Genomic DNA, 23,962 nt, shown 5'->3' on the forward strand with positions numbered 1-23,962 from the left:
GAAGAGAATTCATGTAAAAGCAGAGTTGTGACTACCCTCGCTCCACTTGGGAGAAGAAATACATTAAGGGAAATACGGTTCTTGGCGTGCAGGCTCACACACACACAGCCAGGGCCTTCATTAAGAAATACATCAAACTGAGCCGACAGAGGGTGCTGTGACGCCAGGGACAGCAGCCCCTGCCAGCAGCCTGATGACCAGGGAGAGGGGGCCTGCCTCGGCAGGTGCAGAGCACCCCTAGTGCAGCAGGCCCAAGGAGAGGTTGGCTTCCCCAGGACAGCCCCTCACCTGCCAAGCCAACCAAAGTGAGAAGGGGACACCTTGGAGACAAAGTGCCGGCCTCCTGCCCCCAGGCCTGGCCAGCCTCGGATCACTCCAGGGGGATCGTGCCCATACATAAGGACAGCCCCTCTGGGAGGCCGCCTTTAATTCTCCTAACCCCCTCCCCCTTCTCGTCCGTGGGCCCTTGCTCAGACTTCTCTTAGGCACTCACGGTAGGTCTGTGGCCTTATCTCCGTCTGTCTCTAGGTCTCAGCTACCAGGTTCTAGGCTCTTTCAGGGCACAGGACAGGACCCATACGATAGGCCTGTGCCTCCCTGGCTCTCTGGGCAGTGACTTGCAGAGCAGGCCACAGACAAACGTGTGTGGACATGCAGCCTTTGGAGACGGCGAGGCCGGGGCACTGGGGTTCTAGGGAGAGTCCTGTCATCAAGGGGCTACGGTCCGAGTCCTGCTCTGCCCCTGGCTGCCTGGGCGACCTTGGGCAAGTCACCCACTTTCTAAGCATCAGGCTCTTCATTTGGAAAATGAAGGCTTGGCAGTGGGTCCCTTCTAGCTCTGGGTTGGTGTGATTCTCCCCCAGGGAACCGATAAGCTGGGAGAAAGCAAGGCCTAGGGCAGAGCAAGGCAGAGGACCGGCAAAGCAAGGCAAGGCGGGGCAACTGAGGCTCATCTGAGAACCAGCTCACCGAGTGTTGTGAGGAAGAAGCAGTGCGGCCTTCCAGAATTGAGCTAACATATCATTACCGACTGGTAGACACTGGGGTTTCAGGAGCCTTGGCTGTAAGCAAGCCCCGCCTCCACATTTATTTTCCTAACATTACGTCTGATGCTCAGCCCACTGCACACCCGGCGTGACTCGAGGTTTTCTCACACCAGCGAGTGAAAGAGCTCCAGCCTCTCGCGGTACAGCTGGTGGAACAGTTTGGCCAAACAGCGGAAAGGGGCTTCAAAGTTCTCCATCTCCTTCTGCAGAAAGAAGTGGAAGAGGCCGGTCAGACAGGGGAAGGATCGCCACGTACACAGCGGCTCCAGCCTTCGGGGAAGGGATGGGCAACTCTGCACGTGTGCAGATCTCAGAATGCCAGAGCTGCAAGGAAAGCCCTGGTAGGGTTGGGTCTGCTCTAAATCCTACAAACCAATGACTCCAAGTTCAGTGCTCTTTACTCGGAGATCAAAAAAAAAAAAAGACCTTCCAAACTCAAAGCCTCAAATTGGCAAGTGACTTAGAGCCCAGAATGCCTAGAGTCGGGAGGGGAAGAAAGTAAGCATTTATATAGCACCTGCTGTGTCCCAGGCTCAGGTCTTCCTGACTCTAGGCCCAGCGCTCTGGGCCTCTGACCGGGAAGAGGTCTTAGAAACCACTGCGAACGGCAACTCTCGCACTTTACAGATGGGAAGTGAGATAAACAAGTAAATTCAAGTTGAGTGACTTGTCCAAGGTCACACAAATAAGTGGCTGAGCTCCAGCTCTGGTCTAGAACCCAGATGTCTTGCCCCCATGTCCTTCCTACTAATTCAGGAAGAGAGAAGCCAGGCAGACGAGGCTTATGGAAGGCCTGGTACGGGCCTGCTAGCGAGGAAGCTTGTGGGACAAAGACAATAAATCCCCGATGAGCTGAAGGCACAGTTGTGCTAATGCAGTCGTTCAAGGAACCCATGGAGGACAGATTGCTCTGCCCACTTGCGTTATTGCCAACGTCACGGAGGTTTGTCCACCACTGGACAGATGGAAAATGACAAAGTCATGGCGGAGGGACAAGTGATTACTCAGTAAATCATGGGCCGGCTACAAGTGTGGGGTGAACCCGGCCGGCAGTCCTCTGGTGGGTCAGCCTCCCAGCCCGCCCATTGCCCCTTGTCCTCTTGCTGCCTGGCTTCTCTCTGGCTGCACCTCCAGAAAGCACAGCCCTGGATCCTGGGCTGGCTGATTCAACTGGCTCTGCGTCCCCCACCCTGATACTGAGCTATCTGGATGGGTAAGAGACCACAAGAAGAATGTCAACTGCCTGGGTGCCCCACCCCCACCCTGCACTTCTCCCCTCCTGACCTGGGTACAGCAACCACAGCAACCCCACCAGTGCTTCTGGACAGGGAAGGTCAGGTGGCAATCAACTACCAGGCAAACACTCCCCTCTCCCTACGCCCCTGTTTTCCCACCTCTTCAGAGCGTAAGCTCCTCAAGGACAGAGACTTTCACTTTTCTACTTGTATTCTCAGCCCTCCGCACACTGCCTGGCCCATTGTAAATGCTTAGTGAATCCTCCCTCCCTCCCTCTTCCTTTCTTCCCTCCTCCTTCCCTCCCACTTTTCCTTCCTTTCTTTCTCCTCCCCTCTCCTCCTCTCCCCTTTCCTCTCCTCTCCTCCTCCCCTCCCCTGTCTTCCTCTCTCCTCCCCCTTCTTCTCCTCTTCCTCCCCTTTCCTCCCACCCCTCTTCTCTCCTCCTCCTCCCCTCCCCTCTCCTCTCTTCCCTTCCTCCCCTCTCTTCTCCTTTCCTTCTCCAAGAATCTGAAACCTAATACAACCTTCGGAGGCGAGTACTTTCCAAACAGATGGCCTCTCTCTGGCACAGAAGCCTCTTTACAGATGCTTGTTCAGGGAATGGATGTGAACACGAGCGATGCAGCCCATGAACAGAATGTTCGTGAAACATGTGTAAACTGAATCATATTTTCCATGTTGGAGGGAGGAGGAGGATTTCTGTTCAGAAGGTTTCTAGGGTGAATTGTCCAGTAAAGCAAAGAACCCTCTGGAAGGTGAGTAACTCTGTTATGCTGGGGCTTCATGCACTGGGGAACATCCCCTCCATCCCTGGAGACACTGAAGCAGCGTCTCTGCCACCAGGCAGTGCCCATGGGGCAGAATGGGCATGTGCGTGAGGCTGAGGCTGGATGAGAGGAGGCTGCAGCTGGGGCGCCTTCTGGCTCTCCCATCCTGGGAGCTTGGGGTGGTCCGAGGGCAGGGGAGCAGGACACTGCATCCTGTAGCTCGGAGATGACCTTTGACCTCCAAAACACCTTCCTTACTTAGAGGCGAATTCCCTCAAACACTTCTGACTTCCCTTCTGCAAGAAGGATTTGAATTCTTTGTCCATAAACTTATCAAATTCCTTCTTGAACCTATTTGCACGTTGAGGTTTACAAGCTCTTTGGGGGATGAAACCCCTCCACTTGCTGCCCTTTCTGCACATAAATGGTTCCTTCCTTGATTTGGCCTAAAACCCATGGCTAAAACCATAAGTACATGCCCTGGAGCATCAAGGAAGCCCAGAGCCAAAAGTGTTCTTACAAGAAACCCTTCCATGTCAGCCAGGGCCCGAAATCTCAGGACTTGAGTTCAAATCCTGGTGCTGTTACTTACTCTCTAGGCCTCAGCGTCCCCATCTCTCCCAGGTCTACTGCAATGATCTCACATACTCCAGGGACCGGGCAGCCCATTCCCCTGTTAACCCCCACTGGTTAACTGGTTCTCCTCTAGGACAAGGTACAAGTAGTCTAGGGCTAGTATTTTGCCTAGAGACGAGATAAGGGCAGCTTGCCTGACAGGGGATGGACGTGGCTTCCAGAGTCAGCTAAGTCTCCCATGCTCCAGGTCCCGTCTCTTGTGGGCCGGGCTTCCCCGACAAGCTCTAGGGCAGCGCTTCTTAAACTGTGGGCTGTGACCTCGTATGGGGTCGTGAAAAATTTGGCTACAATAAAAGGTTTCTGAGCGCACAATGACCAAAAATTAACTAAAAATCAAACGCGTGATGAATCTGAGGTGTTTCTGGCAGCGCTGTCCTGGCTGCATCGCACAACTTCTCTGTAGCCTTGGTTCTGAACACACAGCAGGCGCACTTTGCCTGTGCATGCCCGCAGGCCACAAAATGCCAACAGTTGCTGAGTGGAACCGTGTAAGAAGCCCTGGTCTAGGGGCCTCTTCTGACCTCCCCAATGCAGGTGGACCAGTTATGTCGTACACTTCAGGGAAAGTGATGCCCCACCTCGCCACAACTATCCTTTATTAGCACCAATTTTAATAAAAGGAGCAATACCTGAAGAGTGTGAAGACACTTGGTCCAGGGGCCTGCCCCGACCACTGCGTTAGGAGCTCTTTTTAATTGCTCAGGTCACTCAGGAGCTCCAGGGCTCTGGGATCCTGGTGCAGGAAAGTCTAATGTCCTTCTACAACTAAAGCAGGCCAGAATGAAGGTGAGCACACCTTCGTTCATTCAAATGAGCCTAGGTCTAAGGCTGAAAGTGACCTGAGAGGCCACTGAGCTTAATCCCGTCATTTTACAGATGAGGAAATCGAGATGCCGCATCACACATTGAGAAAATGTCCGAGGCTAGATCTGAACCCAGGCCTTGTGCACTCAAAATCCAGGGCCCTGGCCATGGGGCCACACAACTTCTCACTCAGACTCCAGGAACGTGCGATGTGTGATATGAATGGGTCATGGGCTTGTCCCTGGGCCAGCCTTGGGGAAGGAATGATTTCCTAAGGAAACTGTATAGTATAAACAAGATTCCTAAGGGGCTGGAACACACTCCCAGGAGGGAGCCATGGCGAGCATATTGGTCCCATCTTCCAAAGGAGTGGTGAATGCCCTGTTAACACAGGGACTAAGTCAGGAGCAGGATTTAAAGCCATGTCTCCTAGAAGCCAGCCTGATACTCTTTCCACTCCACCACGAGGCATGGTCAGGGACCCGGAGAGTCACTGGCTGGGGAGGTAGCATTTGAAGGTTCTCTGTATTCAGAGTCAGATGGTCTCCTGATGCAGGCCCTGCCTGGCCCGGACCACCTGTTGTGCCTCAGCTAATCCTCAGCGCCTGTGCTGGCTGTGGGCAGGGGGATTCTGACCTGTTCATTACAGACAGTCCCCTCAGGACCTCTACTGGACAACACTGTGCTCCCCAGACTTACTCGATGTTCTTGAGGACATGGGGATTGGATCACTTTTCCCCCTTTAATCACCGTTCATACTTTCTATGCATTCTGCTGGGCTTTTCCATCCTGACCGGATGAAATATTTCAGCTCCCGAGTCTATCTCCTCGTCTGTCAAATGTGGTTGCTGGATCAGATGAGCCCCATTTCCATGAAACTTATAAAGGTGCCGGCCCAATACTGGCCCCAGGGAGCATCACACCACGATGCCCTGCAGTGAGAGGGCACCGATGGGGGCTCGTGACCCCTGTGACCTTCTTACTACATGGGAGCAAGGGTAACGATGCTGATGAGAGGGGACGAGGGGTGCAGCAAACTACTGCCCACCAAAGGCTGCCTGAATGAGAGCTGTCAACGAACAGTGTTAAATAGGAGCAGCTCTTGCTTCTGTCCCTGTGTCTGCGCTGGGGCATTTCAGAGGCAGGCCCAGAAGCCGTAGGAGAAGGAGGAGGAGGGAGGCAGATGTTGGCTTTGGCTGAGAAGAGCATGTCTTCAATTGGAACAGAGGCCTCCAGAGCCTGGGAGCCTCTGGCCCTGGAGGTGCCCTCTACGAGGCAGCTTCCCCGGAGGGGGCTGGCTCCAGGAGAAGCCCACTGAGGCCTGGGGCTCCCCAATAAATGCCTGCTGCAGATCAGCTTCAGAAGATACTTACGGCGGACGTTTCGAAATACTCCAGGCCATGGCTCCCAGCCCATTCTTGGGCGCGACTCGCCTCCACCACGCGCCTGCCAGTCAGGTCAGTCTTATTCCCCACTAAAACGCCTGTTCAGGAGAGAAACAAAAACAATTCAGCGATGGTGGCTGGGCAGCACGGTGTGAGAGACAGAGAGGCAAACTGCTCAGGCTGAGAAAAGTCTAGCATGAGACAACTACAGGGAGAGCAGGACTGGGAGGTCAGCTGGGCAGTGGGTCAGAGCTCAGGGACGCCCAGCACGGCCACTTAGGAGCTGGATGACCTTGAATAAGTCCCCTCCCTGCACCAAGCCTCAGTGTTTTCATCTCTAAAATGGGGATCGTAATGCCTGTACTACTCATTGTGAAGAAAGTAATAGAGAAGTGTGGGTTATTACTATTACCATTCTGAGCACAGCTGCCTTTATAAAAGAAAGGGAATGCAAAAATGCAAAACCCAATAGATTGTCCCCCTGGCCCCAAAGGGCTGAAGACAAGCAAATTTTGCTTTTATCCTGTTTACTCAGTATTTGGTGTTTGTCTCTAGGCTCTTTTGGACCACAAGCCCATAAGCAAAGCCCGACCAGAGGCCTAACTTAATGCCTGCAGCTGCTGGGGACCCTCCCAAAATGCCCCTGGCATTTAGCACAGGACCCGCTACCTCTCTGGGAGAACATGCGCACCACATGAGTGGGGAGGGCCTCATTCTTTGTTTCCGCGTCTCTGGCACCGTGGCCAGTGGCTGGCCTGCAGTGGATGCTCACTGACTAGATGTGGTCTCACCAGGCCTATTCCATTCTCCACGAATACACCCCAAGATCCTGTTCCTTTTCTGGCAGCCATGTTCCAAATTCCTCTGCTTCTCATGACTCCAACCCAAAAGGTGGGATGCAGGGTAGGACAAGGGTGTCTGCCATTCCCTCCCTACCTGGAAGAGAAGAGCCTTGAAGCTGGGCCCGCACCCTCTCCAGCCACTTGGCACAGTTACTGAAGGACTGCTCATTGGTTACATCAAACACGAGACATAAGAGGTTGGGATGTTCCCACTGGGAAGGAAGGAAGAAGGGGTGAATGAAAAAGCATTTGTGTGTTGGCCATCTGAGGTCTGCTGCTACAAATGGAGAAGATGGTCTCTGCCCTCAAAGAGCTTACATTCTAATGGGGTTTCACCCACAGGTCAGAGGGAAAGGCCTAGGGCCTCTGGGTGCAGCAGCAAAGCAGAAGGTCATTCATCTTCTTTCCTGGACAAACACAAGGTCAGCAGCAGTGAAGCTGACTTCTCGGCATCCAGCCACACTAAAAACCTTAGAGAGGAAGGAGCTGTATGAGCAGCAAGGGCAAAAGAAAGCAGCAAAGGATTCCACAATTAAATGCAGTAGGACCCCATAATTAGGCCACTGACCTCCAGTCTAAAGAGTGAGGTCTGTCAGAATGTCGCAGGGCAGAGCCCTGCTGCAGGGACTGAGGCTGCATCGGCCCTGCACAGGACCTGCAGAGAAGCCTCGGGAAACTGGGACGAGGGACCAGTGAGCCAGGCCTCGCTTAGGGAACATTCTCTTGCTGTGAATGCTGCTTTGTACATCCTGAGAGGCGGCTCTGAGGGACCGAGCTGGAACCCTCCCACTTCTAAGCTGTGTAACCTAGAACAAGGCCCTGACCCACACAGAAGGACACAATGGCTATGACAGTGGCTGGGGAGCCCTAAGACACCGCACAGACTGATACCTATACTACAGGCAGCATGCTGTATTAGATGGGGGGGGGGGCGAGGCACAGGTCTCACCTGACCCATCCTGGCTCTGTGAGCCTCCCTGCCACAGTGCCGGCCAGGGAGCTGGCCAGGGTGCTGACCTACATCAGCCCAACCCCAGGTTCTCCTCTTGCCCCTAAAGCACAGCATCAACGTGGGCTTTCACTGTTAGGGACCCGGAGCATCTAGATGAGCTCCTGGAACAAAGGCAGCTGGCTGCCCCACCCCAGGGTGGCCCAGGCTGGCCCTTACAACCCGGAACACAAGACACACTGGCTCTGGGCAACCCCAGCCAGCGCCACAGCAGCCATTTCTGGGGAACAGGAAAGTGTGTCCAGCCTGAAGCAGGCCCTGGAGGGCCAGGCCAGGGCACTCCTAAGCCAGACTAGCTTTGGCTCAGCCCCACATCTGCAAGGGGCTCTGTCTGTCCTGAGCGCTAGGGATGCGGAGACAGAGAGGACTGAAGGAGCCAAGGGGAACACGGGGAGCACGCAAACCTGTGCTCCAAAGGAGAGGCCCGGGGAAGGTGTTCCTGCGTGGGACGCGCCTCTGAAAGGCAGAGCACCTCAGGGATGGCGGCGACACGGTCCCTGAACATCTCGGCCTCTCCCAGCCCCTCTTAACGGCTTCCCTCTGCTCATGATTTCCCATTTATCCTGTAAAGAGCTTGTCTGGATGTGTCTGTCTGCTTGCTGTGAGTTTCTCAAGAGCAGGGACTGTCTCTTGCCTCCTTCTATATCCCCTGCACTTAGCCCAGTGCCTGGCACAGAGTAAGTGTGTACTTAATCAATGTTGATTTTTTATTACTGGAGGAAGGTGCAGAGGGAGGTGGAGCAGCTACCCCAAGGCATGCAGGGATGGAGGAGTTGAGGCCAGGCCTCCTGGACACGTCTGATCCCTCCCTCAACTGGGCCCCAAGGGCGCTGCCATATACGTGGCCTTTTCTAGCCCTGGACACACAGCGAGTGGGTGCTGTGTGGGGCGAGTCTTAGGAATGGAAACGGGGCTCTGGGCCACTTACCAGCTTCTCCAACACTTCTGAAAACAGCTCTTTGCCAGCAGAATCAAAGATGAAGAGTTCCTAGAAACAAACGAAGGTGTGTCTCAGCTCCATCACAAGGCAGGGGAGTACCTGGTGCCAAGGCCGCCCTGGGTTTGGGGGGCATGAGGTCAGAGAGAGGAACAAGGAGGGGCACACGCAGCTCACTGACCAGAGCCAGACCCTCCTGGCACAGGGAGCCAGGCAGAGGGCAGGCCTTGAGCTGCCCTTACTAAAAGGCCCCTTAGCCAAATGGCTTTTTTCACCTCTTGTCAGAGGAAAGGCACCAATCCCCTGTAGAGGCAGAAACCCTGGTTCTAGCCCCTCCTCCAGCATGGGTGAAAGTATGGGTCACTCACTTAACTCACCAACCTGGGAGCAAAACGCATCCCGCCTACATAGCCATGGGTGGCATTGGGAAAGGCTAACGCCTCCTCCCTGTGCAGCCCTGGCAGAGGAGGCGGACACCATGGAGTGCCCCAGTTCTTAGCTTGGCAGATGCTGGAATAACTGTAGTTCAGCAGGATTGGTTTCCTTTATAACTGTGTTTTTTATTAAAAATGTGATTGTGAGAAGAGCCATGGGCTTCACCAGACTGACTGCTGGAGGAGGCCTAGGACACAAAAAGATGAAGACCCTCTGATCTAGCCCAGGGCTTCTCAAACATTTTCCACTCTTGACCCCCTCAGCACTTCTTAAACTGTGGGCTGCGACCCTACGTAGGGGATCTAGCCCAACCCCCTCATTTCACGGATGAGGAAACAGGCTGAGAGAAGCGATGTGACTGTCCCAAGGTGGTCTCTTAGGCAGTGAGCAGCGGAAGCAGAATTCAAGGCTTGGCCTCTTGTCTCCAAATCGAGTATAGCTCATGCCAAGCTGCCTCTCGGGTCTCAGGAGGCTGGACAAAAGGTCACTAACGCCTCTTCAGCCCCCAGTTCAGGCTGCCTCATCATGGCAGGCAGGTGACTCTGGGTTCGGGGGGGGGGTCTGACCAAAGTGATGAGGCCTTGGGGACCATGGGCCCCTCATCTGAGGCACAGCCCAGTGAGGTCCAGAGGCTAGGCCACTGTGGCTCCCAAAGACGGCCCCAGAAGGCAGAGAGGAGGGAGGATTCACATAGAGGAAATCAAAGCCCTTTCAAGTCTCGGGTTAAGTAAGGCCCTGTACATAAACATGCACATATACTGTTAACCAGGCTGGCCAAGGTCACTTTGCCCCTTGTTCCAAAGGAAATCCCCATCTCACGATGTCTCAAAGGAATGATTTGCTGAGACGCCTGCGGGTCCGTCAGTTGCTGGGGCAGCCGAGGCTCAGACCCAGAGGCCGGCCAGCTCTTTCAACACCAAGGCACCTGATCAGAAATCTGGATGTGTGTAGGCTGCGTGAATTTTTTACAATTACAATGACTAATTAACCCAAGCCTGCTAGCATTACACCTGGTGTCAGTGAATTACGCAACAATAGGCGGCCAGGGTCAGACTCTCCTGCCCTACCAGTGCATGGATGTTTGCTAATTGGGTAAATTTTGTCTTAATACAAATCTCAGACAGGTGGTGGCTGGAGGTCAGGCAGGCTGCATGCTGGACCTCTAGCTTTGAGATGATTTCCTGAAACCAGATTCATGATCTGGCTTCCAAATGCTGGCCAATATCCAGGCCAAGAACTAGGAAGCCGGTCACCAACTGAGATTCACAGACCTGACAAGACAAGGTCTGAGTGGCCCTCGGTGCGTCATGGCGCCGGCAAGACTTACCACACTGTCGTTTGTGTCGGGAACCGCCAAGTGCTTCACCAGCAGATCCACCCCTGTTGTCTGCCAATGAAAGCCAAAAATTAGCAGAGGAAGGCTTCAGAGGCATGTGGGGTGAGGATGCAGCAGGGGCTGGGGGGTCCACTCTGCCCCTTGTCAATCCTTGATTTCTGAGGGGGGTGAGGAGAACCTATGAACCAATGAGTGAATGGGGATGCTCTTCCTCTCAAAGACTCCATGCAGAAGGGGATGGAGAAAGGTGTTCCCCAAGTTTACACTGTGGGAGGAGGGAGGCCTTCTCACCTTCAAGGAGACTCTCACCACCATGATCCTCGGCACTGACAGCAGCCCGCTCCGTGGAACAAAGAATACTGGGTCCACTGACCATGGGCCCTCGGCCTCTCCTGGGGACCCACCTACCTCCTTTTAGCCTCTTAGGCCTCTCTCCATGTTCTTTAGTTTGGAAGGAGCACAACTAACACGAAGGCGGTGGCAAGGCTCGGAGACATGGGATCTTTGCCACCTACAAGGGCCCTTCTGAGAGGCGACCTCTCTGGGCATCCACTTCCTCATCTGTAAAATGGGGTCAGGGTCAGAGCTGCTCCCCATCCCCACCCCACAGGGTTGTTCTTTTGAAAACTATTTATCACCATCATCATTATTCTTAGATGGGGGACAAGGAGCTATGCCTAGGAGATGGCTGGGAATCTCACACGTGCCTCAGATGAAAGCAGCCGGGCCATGCAGCGGGTAGAGCCCGGGGCCTGGGGTCAGGAAGACCTGATTCAAGTCTGGCCTCAAACACTCACCTGTTGTGCGCCCCTGGGTGAGTCCCTTACCCCCCATCAGCTTCCTTATCTGTAAAATGGGGGTAATCACACCTCCCTCCCGGGGCGACCATGAGGGGTGAAGACCGAGAGATCTTATTCATCCAGTTGCTGTTGCTACATGTATCCTTTCAGAACAGGAAGCCGAGGGCCCAGAGGAGAAAACCTGCTGGCATCACTCCTGCCCCGAGCCTCTCCCAACACAAGACCTTGGTTCTCATTTCCTGGGGTCAAGATCACCTGTGCAAAGCTCCTGTATCTCCCCTTTTCCCCACCTCCCTCCTTCCCTCCCATCCCAGAGGATGAGGTGGCCCTCCTCAGTGCCCATGTCCATCCCTCCACAGGTGCCCTAGATCCCACCTGCTCAGTCTCCTGCGATGTTCTGTCTCTGTCTCTCCCTTCCCTCTCCTCCCCCCCTCTCCTCTCTCTTCCCCCCCTTCTCTTTCTTCTCCCCCCTCTCCTCTCTTCTCTCTCCCTTCCCTCTCCTTCTCTCCCCTCCCTCCCTCTCTCTTCTCTCTCTCCCTTCTCTACCTCCCTTCTCTCTCCCTCTCTCTTCTTCTTCACTACTCCACGCTCTCCCCTCCCCAGCTTTGCTGTTCTGTTGGTGGTATCACTACCCTCACTAGTCACCCAGGCTAGAAATTTTGGAGTCATTCATAATTCTTTCCTCTCTCCCACAGGTGATCAGTCACCAAATCCCGCTGTTTCCGTGTCTGTGCTTCACACTGGGGCCATACTGCTGCTCATAACATTCTGTTTGTGGCTGTGTCCCTGCCCTGCTCATAAGCCCCTGGTGGCTCCCCCCGGCCCATAGCAGGAACCACATGTCTGGATGATCCACAGTCGGATTCCAAACTCCCTTTGCTCCCAGTTTCAGTCTCTGCCCCCATGCATTCTTTTCTGGGCTCCAGGCAGACTGGCCCATTGCACATTCACCAGGTAGGCCCTAGCCTCTCCCAATTTCATGTCTATTCTTACATCATTCCTACAACTGACTGGCAACTGTTTGCCCCTTCTCAGTACTTAATTTTTGAATTTTTATTAGTTATTTGCGGACATTTCTTACCTCCCTAAGAGACTGTCAGCTCCTTGAAGGCAGGGGCTAGGAGGTTTTTAGGCTCTGTATCGACAAGATTGGGCATACAGTGGGCACATAGTAAATGCAAACTGCATGGACCTCATTTCATGATGCTTCATGCCAGAGAACTGCTGAACATCCAGACTGAGACGCTGGTCAGACCCCGTTGGGCTACTTAGGTGGCTGCTTACTCTCTGACAGGCCTGATTTGTGCTAGTTTCTCTAAGGATTTCCTCCTCTTTCTTCACATTATGCTTAGTCAATGATTACTCTCTAACTCGGGTCATGGGCTGCTTTCTGGATGGACACTCACCAACGTGTAGTTCTTCTGGAAATGAGCCCCATCACTCCGGAACATCTGAGCCAGGGCGCTCTTCCCCACAGTGGCATCCCCTAGGAAGTCAAAGGAGCAGAAGAAAAGCTTTAAGCCCTGGTCAGACTTTGGCCTTTCAGCCCAGGAGCTAACACCCTCAATGGCTACAGGAGACAGCTGCTGCTAACATGGTATTTTACTAAAGGGAAAAAAGTTATCGTCAATCAAGACATTCACCATCCATAGGAATAGAACAGCCTTTGAAACTCACGATGTCCAGTCTCACTTCCTGCTTGTTTACAATAACAAGCATTTATTAAGCTCTTACTGTGTGCTAGGCACCGGGCTAAGCACTGGAGATACAAAGAAAAGCAAAAGATGGTCGGTTCTGTTCTCAAGGAGCTCACTGACTAATGGACAGTTCTTTTGATTGGGCTACTCTAAAACAACATGCCAACAACTAACAGTCCCACAGAAGGGAAGCTCCCCGAGGGCAGTCACTTCCATTTTTGTCTTTTTTTTTTTGTAGGCCCGCCCCTCGCACAGAGCCTGGCTGCTTAAACAGAAGCCAACAAGGAAATGCAGTCCCCTCTACTGACTCTGAACATTTCATGACAAAGACGCTATGGCTACTGTTAGGCACCAGTCACACGGACCAACATGACTAACTGGAATATTTCCGGCATGGAATTTCCATCTGGATGACCGAGTTCAAATCCCATCTCGGACATTTGGGCTGGGTGACCTTGGGTGTCTCATTTCTGCAAGCTCTACGGGGGAGGGGGAGTAGATGACCTAGTCCAGCTGCAGCAGAAGCTGAACTGACTGACGGAGAAACCCATTCCCACTCTAGCTCTGCCTCAGTTCTCTCATCTGTCACATGGGGATAATAATACCCTGCAGGGTTATAGGAGGGAAAGTGTTTTTAACCTCCAAAATTCTATAGAAATGGTCACATAAATTAATTTGGCCAGGGGAGGGAGACCAGGGGTCTTTCAAAATTAGAAATCAGCTCCGCAGTTATGAGGAGCACGAGGGCGCCCAGGATTCTGACCGCCGGAAGCCCGTTTTCCAGCGGTCCCCTCCGAGGCTGCTCGCCAGCCTATTACCATTATCGTTTCCTCCTGACAGACGCTGCTCCTCTGGCTCCACTTTCAGCTGCTCAGTTTGTCTCGCCAAACTCACCTTACACCTGCTGAGATTGATTTTCTCAGTTTTCCTTGTTACTTGATAGCACCACAAATTGGTGCCTCAAACGAAAAGGGCTCTGGCACAGAGTTCACTCTGGGAGCGGCAGACTCGCTGCAGGCGAGCCTTGGGGAAATTGAATTCCTCTCCGTCCTGCGGCCTCCAGGATGCTGGTGTCTCGCCTGGCTTTTACTGCCCTTTACCCTGCCCGCTTTCGCCATGGATCACTGGCCTTTCCTGCGATGTCCTGGCTGTTTTCATTTTGCACTACCTTTTCTTCTCTAAGAGCCTGTTCATTGATTCCCACTGTAATGCTTGGCTCCCTGACCAAACCACCTGCTTCCTCAGCCCCTCGATCTATGACCATCTTCTGGCTCACCCCACTTGGGGCCCTCTCTTCACCTCCACTTCCCATGACACAGATTGACCTGGACTGACCAGGCTCCTCTGAGATCCCCCGTCCATTTTCAGGCCTCTGCTCACTCCTGATTCCCTCCCCATGACAAAAGCCTCTTTGAAAATGGGCGCTGGACTATTAGAACCAGCTGGGGCCCAGTGCTTCCCACCCAAGTGTTCCAATTTTTTTGTCCTGGCCAAGTTTCCTCTCGCCTCCACCTCCCAGAACAGAAGCACTACCAGACCTTGTCGCCGCTGGCCCCTTGGGCACTTGAGCTGAGAGGCAGACTCTTAGGCCACTTTGGGGTCTGTATAAGCTGTTCTGAGCCTCTGGGAATCTCTCCCCTGGCCCCTTCCTCAATCTGCGTGCCCCAGCTCACTGTCATCTCTGCCTGGAACATGCTCCCTTCCTCTCTCTGTCTGCTGAATTTCTAGCCACCACTTAATGCCTAACTCAACCATCACCCTCCATGAATCCTGCCCTGATGTCCTCAGTCAATGAAGATCTTCTCTCTTGGACCTCCTAGAGTGTTTGGCTTTGTGACTCTCAAATGCATTTATCATGCGTTGTAGGTATCGCGTGTTTTATTACTCTCCTAGGCTGTAAGCTACACGAGGGCAGGGATCACATCTCACTTACACTTTGTATCTCTGCCAGAGCTCTGCTCATAACGCATGCTGGTTGCTGTAGTGAAAAAAGCACTCCACTGAGGAGTCAGGGGCCTTGGCTTTGAGTCCTTACCGTGAAGCTTACCGGCTGTGAGAGTACACGTACACACATCACTTAACCTACCTAAGACTCTATTTCCTTGTCTATGAAATGGGAATGATTATAGCTGGGCTCTCTACCAGACATCATTGTGAAGAAAGCAGCTTGTAAACCCTTACGCACTTGACAAATGTCAATTAATTTTTAAGGAAATGGGGATGTTTACCTTGCACAAGAGGTGACGTGACAGGAGGTGGGAACATGACTTTTGTCTTTAAATATCTAAAGGGCTGTCAAATGGGAGACGGATTTATTGCTTGTATGACTTCAGGGTCTACACCCAGGTGTGATGGAGAAAAATGATAAGGAAGCACAGTTTCAGCTCAATAGGCATAATATCACCATCAATGACTTTCTTCCACAGACTCTACCGAAGGATCCCCGGAATCTCTTGTCTCTGAATTTTTAAAGTAAACAATGCTTACGTTTAGTCAAGGGTCCAAAACCTAGCAATTAGAGTTGTCAAACAATGGAATGCGCTGCCTAGTAAGGTAGTGAGTACCCCACCACTGAGAGTGTTCAGGTAAAGGCCAGATGACCATTTGTTGGCCCTGCCAGGAAAAGACGAATGCACTGAAGCAGGGTTTGGGTGCGATGACTTTTTGATCCCTTGTACATATGACATTCTGTGCTGGATTGGACAGTGCTCACTTGGTGCTATGCTAAATCAAGGAGTCCCGTGGCCCTGTGGTCTCAACCTCCCTACAGGGTGTAGTCCCCTCACAAGTGTCTGTCTGGTCAAAGGAGACTCCGAGAGTCAGGAATTGATACACGGTGGCCGACTGTTCCACCAACAGTTGACACGTCCTCATGCTGCCTTCCCACGTGCCTTGTAACTTTCATCTCACTCCAGACAAGCACTGGGCTTTTCTTGGACAATGTTTCTGTTCCAGCTGACTTCCTCATGGAATGTGCTTTCAGTCACTCACTGAGAAGTCACCAGTGTTTACAGAGAACTGACTGTGGAGGGGGAACACTCTATTTGGTCCAGCGGAGGGATTCAAACCCACAGTCACAAAACAACTTAGAAGCCCATCTGCGGAGGAACATGACAAGTGCAAACTCAGTTGGTCCAATCAGAGACTCTAAATGCTTAAGCCAGGGCTGTGGAAATGAATGAACTGTCAGGCAGATAAAGCATGAGAAGCTGTGGGGCAGAGCGGCTGGGGCAGATGGAGGAAGGAACAAACACCTACCCAGAGCCAAGATAGCACCGTGGGTGGGTGTAGAAGAGACCATCAGGCCAGCTGGAGTCACTGGATGGTGCCGTCGCTGACCCGAGGGTTACAGCCATGGTGGAGGACACAGGGTGGCTGGGACATTGCTGACTGCTTTTGTTGAAAATGCTTTCTTTGCTCAAAAGGTGGAGAGAGTGACATGAATCATTGCTTTTCTGGGTCTTTCCTATGATCAATGAGAAAGAGCCACGTAGGGAAAGAAAAGCAATGGGTCCTTGAGAGGAAGGGGCTTGGGATGACCAAGGAGAGGGATGCTGGGCAGAGAGGTTTTGGGACCCTTGACTGAATGTAAGCATCGTTTACTTTAGAAAATTCAGACATAAGAGATTCCCGGGATCCTTTGGTACAGTCTATGAAAGTCAATACAAGAGGGATGGGGATTCACCATAATAAAATTCTGCTCAGACACTTCTCATTGATGCCAATCTTCATTCCAATCAACAGGAGGGGAAAGTGTCTAAAGAGAAGGATGTAGCTAAAGAGGGAACTCATTAAATACATTTGAATTTTTAAAAGGACTTATAAAAGAGAGGGAAGTGAGAGGTGGCACCCGAGGACACATATTTAAAAATGGCAAGGTCCTCCTCTAAGAAGAGTGTCAGGAAGGCTAATGCCCAGCATGAGCACACGAACCAATAAATGCCAGAGACAACAAACAGGGCTATTTTTGGACTAAGAAGAAGATTAAGGAAGAACTAGGCCTCCTATTCCCTTTCTCCCCCCACTCAGTGGGGATGAGAAGTTGATGACAAATGACAGAGACACAGAGAACTCCTCGAATCCTATTTTCTCTGTGGTTTCTCCACTAAGCAGAAAAAGACAGAATCAAGGTAGTTAATAGGGAACTGAAATCCAGGAGAAGTAATGAGAGGAGAAAGCACTGTGCTACTCCCGAACGAGGGCAAGTCACCCGGACTGCAACAACGACACCCCAGAATAACTGAAAGAACTCGCAAACGGTTAAAAAAATTGATAACGAGCTTTGAGGAATCGCTGCAAATAGAAGGGGACGCCGTGCGAATGGAGAAGACGATTTCCTGATTTTGAAAAAAGAGAATATTCATTCATCCATCCTTTCAACCACAGTCTAGAAAGACTACCACAATTTCCTCATGACATTCTAGATCAGGTTACGACAAAGACAGTTTGCGAGCACTTTGAAAGGAAGGGGCGATCACTGAGAGCCAGCACGGGTTCGCCAAGATCAAGTTGGGCCAGTCTAACTTTGTCTTCTTTTTCAACAAGATCACTAGACTTGGATTTCAAGTCAAATATATTTGAATTTCATCAAGTCACTTAATAAAATATTTCATTATATTCCAGAGGAGATACAGATTAGATGCTAGTACAGATGGGTGGGTTTGGGAGCTGGCTGACACAGAGAGGTTCCTACCAACTCTGCTGAGCAGATTTCATGAGTTCTTCAACCCCCAGTTCTTCAGAGGCAGTCAAGGTTTCCAACACCTTGGGGAAGGGCCACCAATCAGGTGGCCAGCAGACTCACGTCCTCAGGGAGCTTACTGCCTGCTGGGACAGAACCAAGAACAGCGGGGAGATGTGTACCATAAAGCTTCTCATGGGGATGCAGTGAAGGCTGAGGACTGCCTTAATCAGGGCTTCTTACTCAGACTCAGGTTGTGTGAGATGCTCCCACCTTGGTGATTAAGAGCTGTCCAGCCGACAGTCAAAGGAAGTGGCTGTGAGACCTGGACAGGAGAATTAGGGAGGTCCCTCTAGCTCTGCTGAGGTGATCTTGGACAAACCACTTCTTTCTGGGCCTCAGTTTCCTCATCCTGTGAGAATGGAGGACTTCTCTGGTGAAATGCCCTGGGGTTTTCACCTGCCAGGTCAGTTCAAAACTGTTATCACTGGGTTGAAGGCAAAGCTGCTCTGTTGTTTGCTCTGCACTGACTGAACCACCTCTTGAGTACTGGGCCCAGCCGCAGGCCCCCCATCATAGAAGGAACACTGGCAAGCCAGAGTACATAAACAAAGAGGAAAGAGATAACATAAACAACGCCACAGGATCAGTGGAAGGAAGGAGGGAGGCAGTGTGACAGAGGGGATGAAGGGCCAAAGGCCTGGATTTAAACCCCAGCTCTGCCCCTTCCCCCTCAGGTGACTTTGGGCAGGTCACCTCCCCTCTGAACCCCTTTCTTCATCTGTCAAGTGAGGGACGGAGCAGATGATCTGGTTCTTTCTGGGATGAACTGTGTGATTCCGTGTTGAAATAGGAAAAGGTGGAGAGAGGGAGGACATTTCAGTCTTCAACCATTTGAAGGCCCTAGTTCTTCTTCCAGTGGAAGAGGGATTATCCCATACCCTGGAGGGCATAACTAGGAGCAGAAGAAAGGGGGATGGGGCTGACTTTGGTTTAGCAAAAAGAAAAATGTTCTAACAATTAGAGCTGGGGAAAAGTGGAATGGGTTACTTGAGCAGAGGGATTAGGGAGTTCCCTATCACTCTAGGTCTTTGACCAGAAGCTCTCATTAGATGTATTGTAGATGGAATTTCCTAATTTTGCCCAGAGACTGGATTGGATTAGATCTATAAGGTCCCCTCCAACTGTAAGAATCTAGTCTTCCAGCCCATTAAAGACAAGAGAAGGCGAGTGAAGGGCATCATTTGATATGGAGAGGGAGGAGGGGTTGACAACCTACCATAGTGGGGCAAAGCATGAAACACATCCCTAAACAAACTTTTAAAGACACATTCAGTTAGTGGGGAAGGGGTGACAGACTTGAGCCGCCATGGAAAGGGAGGTGGCTGGAGGGAGCAGGGTGGCTCCCCTGGGGCCTGGGTGCTGGAGGAGGAAGCACCATCAGGAAGCTTCCTGTACCAACCCATTCCTCTTGCTCAGTAGGTGCTAAGTCCTCTCAGACCTTACACACTGTTTTGGGGAGAAGGGCCAAATGTCACTCCAGCCCACGCTGTGACCAGTGCTAGTGACAATGTCCAAAGATATGACAGTAAGAAGTCACCATCAACCTCCTCTTCACCAAATACCTTTTTTTGATCCTCATCCTCTTTGACCTGCTTAGAACACCTGACATTCCTTGAAACTCTTCCCTCAATTTTGAAGTCATGGGACCTGAGTTCCAATCTCACCTGATACTTGCCTGTGTGACCCTGAACAAGCTGCTTGCCCTCTTTCGGCCTCATCTGTAAGAAGGGAGGAGACAAGGCTGGTGTACATAGAGTCCCTCTGAAGCCAGACGCTTTCCCTCCCCTATGATGGGCAGCTCCTTATGCCCCTTTGAGGGACACCTTCCTGCCACCTGGATTTGCCAAGGTTCGGTCCTAGACCCTCCTCTCTTCCCTTTTGACCTCTCTGCTTCCTGAGCTCCTATCTCCTCCCTCAGGTCCAACTTACTAGCTGACTCTCAAATCTTTATTTTTAGCCCAGCCTTCCACCCCACATTTCCAACAGTCATTTTCGCTTAGGTATCAGGCCTTCCCCCTCTGCACTTAATTCATCAAAACCCTAATCACCAAGTGCCATCGTTTCCCTCCCGAAAAATGGCCATTTTCTGCTGATGTGCCCATTTCCGTTAATGACCGCTGGCTCAAAACTTCAGTCATTTTGGATTCTCCCTGCCCGAATTCCCCAAAGCCTCATTAGGCACCGAGCCTTGTCAAATCTTTCTTCACAAAATCTCACATCTATGTCTTTCTTCCTATTAGCAGCACCGACACTCTGGTTCGGGCCTTAGCCCCTCATTACTGATCGGTCCTCCCGCCCGCCCCCACAGCCTCTACCAGATTCAGCTTCCAGACACTACTTCCCCTCTGCCACTGCCTGCTCAAAATCCTTCAAACGTTCCCCGACGTCTCTAGGACTTCTTCCCCTGGAATTTAAGACCCTCTCGAATCTGTCCATAAACTCTGTGGCCAATACCATGTCTTCTTCCTTCCATAAACCCTCTGTTAGAGTCAAAATAGCCTATTTGGTATGTTCACACCCCTCTTTGTTTATGCTTTTAAAGGATCACAGATTTAGAGATGGAAGGGACTTAAAGACTGTCTAATGCCTAACCTCCTCATTTTACAGCTGAGGAAACTGAGGCTGAGCAAGGTTAAAGGACTTGCTCAGGGGAACACAATTCCTAAGTATCTAAGGCAGTGTTTGACCCCAGGTCCGCTCTGACGCTGTCTCTTCTTCTACCTCTCAATGTTTCTTCCTCCTTCTCCCCACCAGGCCACCCTGGATGGCCTATCTCTTCCTCATCTAGCCAAGCCTTACGCGAGGACCAGAGTCAAATGATGGAAGGTGCAGGTAGGCACATCTGGGTCAATGTAAGGGGTCCCCTTTGTGAGGGAGTCACTGTGCTTTCTTGCCTGCTCCCCCAACCCCCAGCTCCACTGAATCAGGAGAGACTGAGATTCAGATGAGTGGGAGCATCTGAACGATGACAAATCCTGGCTCCGACATTGTCGGTGTGATTGGGGAAATCACTGAACCTTTCCAAGGCTCAGCTAACTCACTTGTGAAGTGGAGCCATTAGTGCAGCCATTTCAGACATCAAAGAAAACATCTGGAAACTGTTAGGTGCTCGACGATAATCGAGCACCCACTGTGTGCCAGGCACTGCGCTGGGCACTTGATAGTCCTCTCCTTTGCTCCTCACAACAGCCTTGGGAGGGAGGTGCTGACCATCCCCATCTTACAGGTCTAAGTGTCGAGTCAGGCCAGACTTCTAGAAAGAGAACTTGGCCCTCAGCCCCTGTCATCTGGGAGGCCGCTGGTCCCCAACCCCTGGAGTGCCCCTTCCTTCAAGGCCACGTCAGAGGTCGCTTCCTCCAGGAGAATCGATCCTCGCTCCCCAGCCAATGAAAGGGAGCTCTCCCTCCTCGGGCTGCCCCATCCTTCCACCTGGGCCTCTGAACATTTCTTAGATCTGGGCATGAGTCTCCCTTTGCATTAAACGATAAGCCCTCTGTGCTCACCTACTTTTTTTTAAAGTTACCAGCAGATGCTTACTGCATGTTTGTTAGGAGGGAAAGGATTTAATTTTCTTGAGGGACATTTTCGATTCAGGGCCTACTGTGTGCCCAGCAGGGGCCAGGTGCTGGTGGAGACGCAAAGACTGTTGTGTAAGAGACAAGATCTCTGCTCTCAGAGGACTGACGGGACCAGCGGTCATTGAGGACCTCACCCCTTTATGGGCAAACTGGTGACCCGGCCAAGTCAAGGACAGGAGCCGAATGCCTGGGATAACGAAGATCAAACGCAAGGCACTTCCCGCCTAGCCAGGGGGCGCCATGTTGGTGAGAATGATGACTCTGTCTAATGGGTTCAGTTACAAGGTTCTGACCCATCAGGAGGACCTCGCTGTCAGGGAGGGAGGCAGAATCGCAGAGAGCAGGGGAAGGCTCCAGGACCCTCTGTCACTTTCTGTGGGATGTCGATGACCCCAGGACTCTCTGGGGCCCTTCTCACCCTAAGGTTCTATGGGGAGAAAGCTTGGTATGGAGGAAGGAGTGCTGACTTTGGAATCATCGGAGCTGAGTTCAAATCCTGACCACCACCCACTAAATCAGGACTCCTTCCTAAGAGCAAAAGGAATAAGAGACGGTAAGGAAAAGCTCCCTCACTCTTGCAGCTGCCCTCAAATAGAACGGGCTGTGAGTTCTCTGTCACTGAATGTCTTCAGTCAGAGAAGAGATGCCCAGGTCTGAGTGGCTACCTCTAACACCAGGCCTTTCCTGACTCGACCCCCTTGTTCACACCCTCCCTCCCTCTTCCACTGATTTTTTGTGGAATGCTGCACACACTTTGCCTTTCCTCCTCTGTGCCAGGACAGAATTCAGAGTCTGAGAACCTGGGTCTGGAGGCCAGATGTTTCACTCACTGCCTGCATGATGTCTTAGGACCCCAGACTCAGACCTTGGTCACAGGCCATTGAGTCCAGACCTCTCATCTTAGAGAAGAGGAAACTGAAGCTCAGAGCAGACCAGGAACTTGGCAATGGCCACCTAGCCAGTAAGTAAGCAAGTAAGCTGAGACTCGAACCCCGGGCACTGCCTCCAAACCTGTGCTCCTTCCATCGTACCACACGCCCCTTTCCTCTTTCGTAAAATGAGGAGGGGGCCCAGACAATCCTCAGAGTCCAGGGAGCCTAGGCTGGACTTTCACAGCAGAAGGTCAGCTCTCCAAGGCCAGGGCCTGACTCGGTCTTCCCTCCACCATCCCAGGTTGTGAGGCACAACTCTGACATGAGAAGTTGCAGGGAAGGTCCTGTTGGGAGAGGGAAGTATTCACCAGAAGCTCCCTATCCTGATAAGAGCAGAGGCCCCCAAAGAAATAAATAAGCATGTAAACAAATAGATTTGTAAAAGGTAAATAGGTATAAAAACATAAATAAATTAAAACAAATAAATAGGCAAATAGATAAATAAAAACGTAAGTAAATATGTAAATAGATACAGCACAGCAGTATATCTAGGCGCTTAATAATTGCTGAAGCAGATGGCAAGAGCTGATTTGGAGCTGACGCCTCTGAGGTCACAGCCAGCTGTGGGATTCTGGAGACTGTCAGACAGGAGGGGCAGCTGTGGTATAGAGGAGAAAGTGTCAGACCCGAAGTCAGAGAACCGGGGTTCAAATCCCCGGCTCTGCCACTTGGAGTCATAGCTCTAGAGCTGGAAGGGTCCTCAAAGGCCATCCAGTCCAACCCCCTCCTTTTGTTCATTTGTTTGTTTTTTTATGTGGGGAAGTTGAGGTTCACAGGGTGAAATGACTTAGAAGGAGCCTGAGACCCAGAGGGCACAGGAGACCTCCCTGGACGTTCAGACTGCCTCGTTTTGCACATGGGGATCCTGGGGTCCCAGCCAGATTTGGGGCTAGAAGGGACCACTGAGATCCTGCCCAACCTCATTTTACTGGTGGGGAAACTGAGGCTGGGAGAGGGGAAGTGATTGGCCCAGGGCCACACAGCACGGAAATAACAGCTGGGACTTGAACCCCCAAAGTGAGTCTTTGGACGTCACACCCAGCAGGCTCTCTCCTGTGCCACTTCCTGAGTGACCGTGAGCAACCTGGGCCTCATTTTCCTTTCCTGTGAAATGAGAGGTGTGGATCCTGTGGCCTCTGGGGTCCCTTCCAGCCCTAGATCTAGGATCCCATGACCTCTCTGTGCCTCAGTTTCCTCCTCTGTATAAAGACGGGGCTGGACTCTAGCTCTAGACCCAGGATCCTCTCCCTGCCTCAGTTTCCCTCTTCTGTGGGGAAGGGGCCGGGCGCCATGGCCTCTAAAGCTCCTCCAGCTTAGACCAGGACCCTCTCCGTGCCTCAGTTTCCCCGTGGCCACACCGTGACCCCGTGACCTCAGGCTCACCTGCCAAGATGCACTTGGCCGCCAGCTTGACCATGCTCGCGGTAGGGCCCTAAGAGGCCCGGGCCGGACTCGAGGTCCAGTCAGTCGCCGGACGGCTCCCAGCCCCGCCTCGATCGCCGCTCCACCTTCTCCACCCCTGCTTCCCTAGCAACGAAGCCTCCCTAACAACGACACCCGCCCGCCCACCGCCGCCCGGTGCTCGCACCCCATTGGCCAGGTCACCCGCTCTTCATGTGCGCGGGAAAGCGTGGCGGGGGAGGGAACTATGCGTAACGTGAGGCGGGAATCTTTCTGCTTTATTTCAATTCGACAAAGCGTCTGCTCATCAAAGCCATTCCATTGACTGAATGGTCGATAGTCTATATCAATCATTCCAAGTTCCCACCCCTTTCAGGA

The 23,962-nt window shown here is 52.1% G+C and overlaps 1 protein-coding gene across 1 annotated transcript; it reads right to left on the reverse strand.

Annotated features, from left to right (window-relative positions):
- Positions 1-1,041: 1,041 nt before the first annotated feature.
- On the reverse strand, positions 1,042-23,714 carry IFT27 (intraflagellar transport 27). Its single transcript, XM_020982500.2, has 7 exons — positions 23,567-23,714; positions 12,639-12,718; positions 10,424-10,483; positions 8,653-8,712; positions 6,810-6,927; positions 5,862-5,971; positions 1,042-1,249 (listed from the first exon to the last, which is right to left on the reverse strand). The coding sequence occupies exons 1-7, from the start codon at positions 23,598-23,600 to the stop codon at positions 1,151-1,153; spliced, it is 561 nt and encodes a 186-aa protein (XP_020838159.1). The 5' UTR covers positions 23,601-23,714; the 3' UTR covers positions 1,042-1,150.
- Between the last annotated feature and the right edge of the window lie 248 nt (positions 23,715-23,962).

This window comes from Phascolarctos cinereus, unplaced genomic scaffold (genome assembly GCF_003287225.1).
Source record: "Phascolarctos cinereus isolate Bilbo 61053 unplaced genomic scaffold, phaCin_HiC Scaffold_1;HRSCAF=81, whole genome shotgun sequence".
In the NCBI taxonomy this organism is placed as follows: Eukaryota; Metazoa; Chordata; class Mammalia; order Diprotodontia; family Phascolarctidae; genus Phascolarctos; species Phascolarctos cinereus.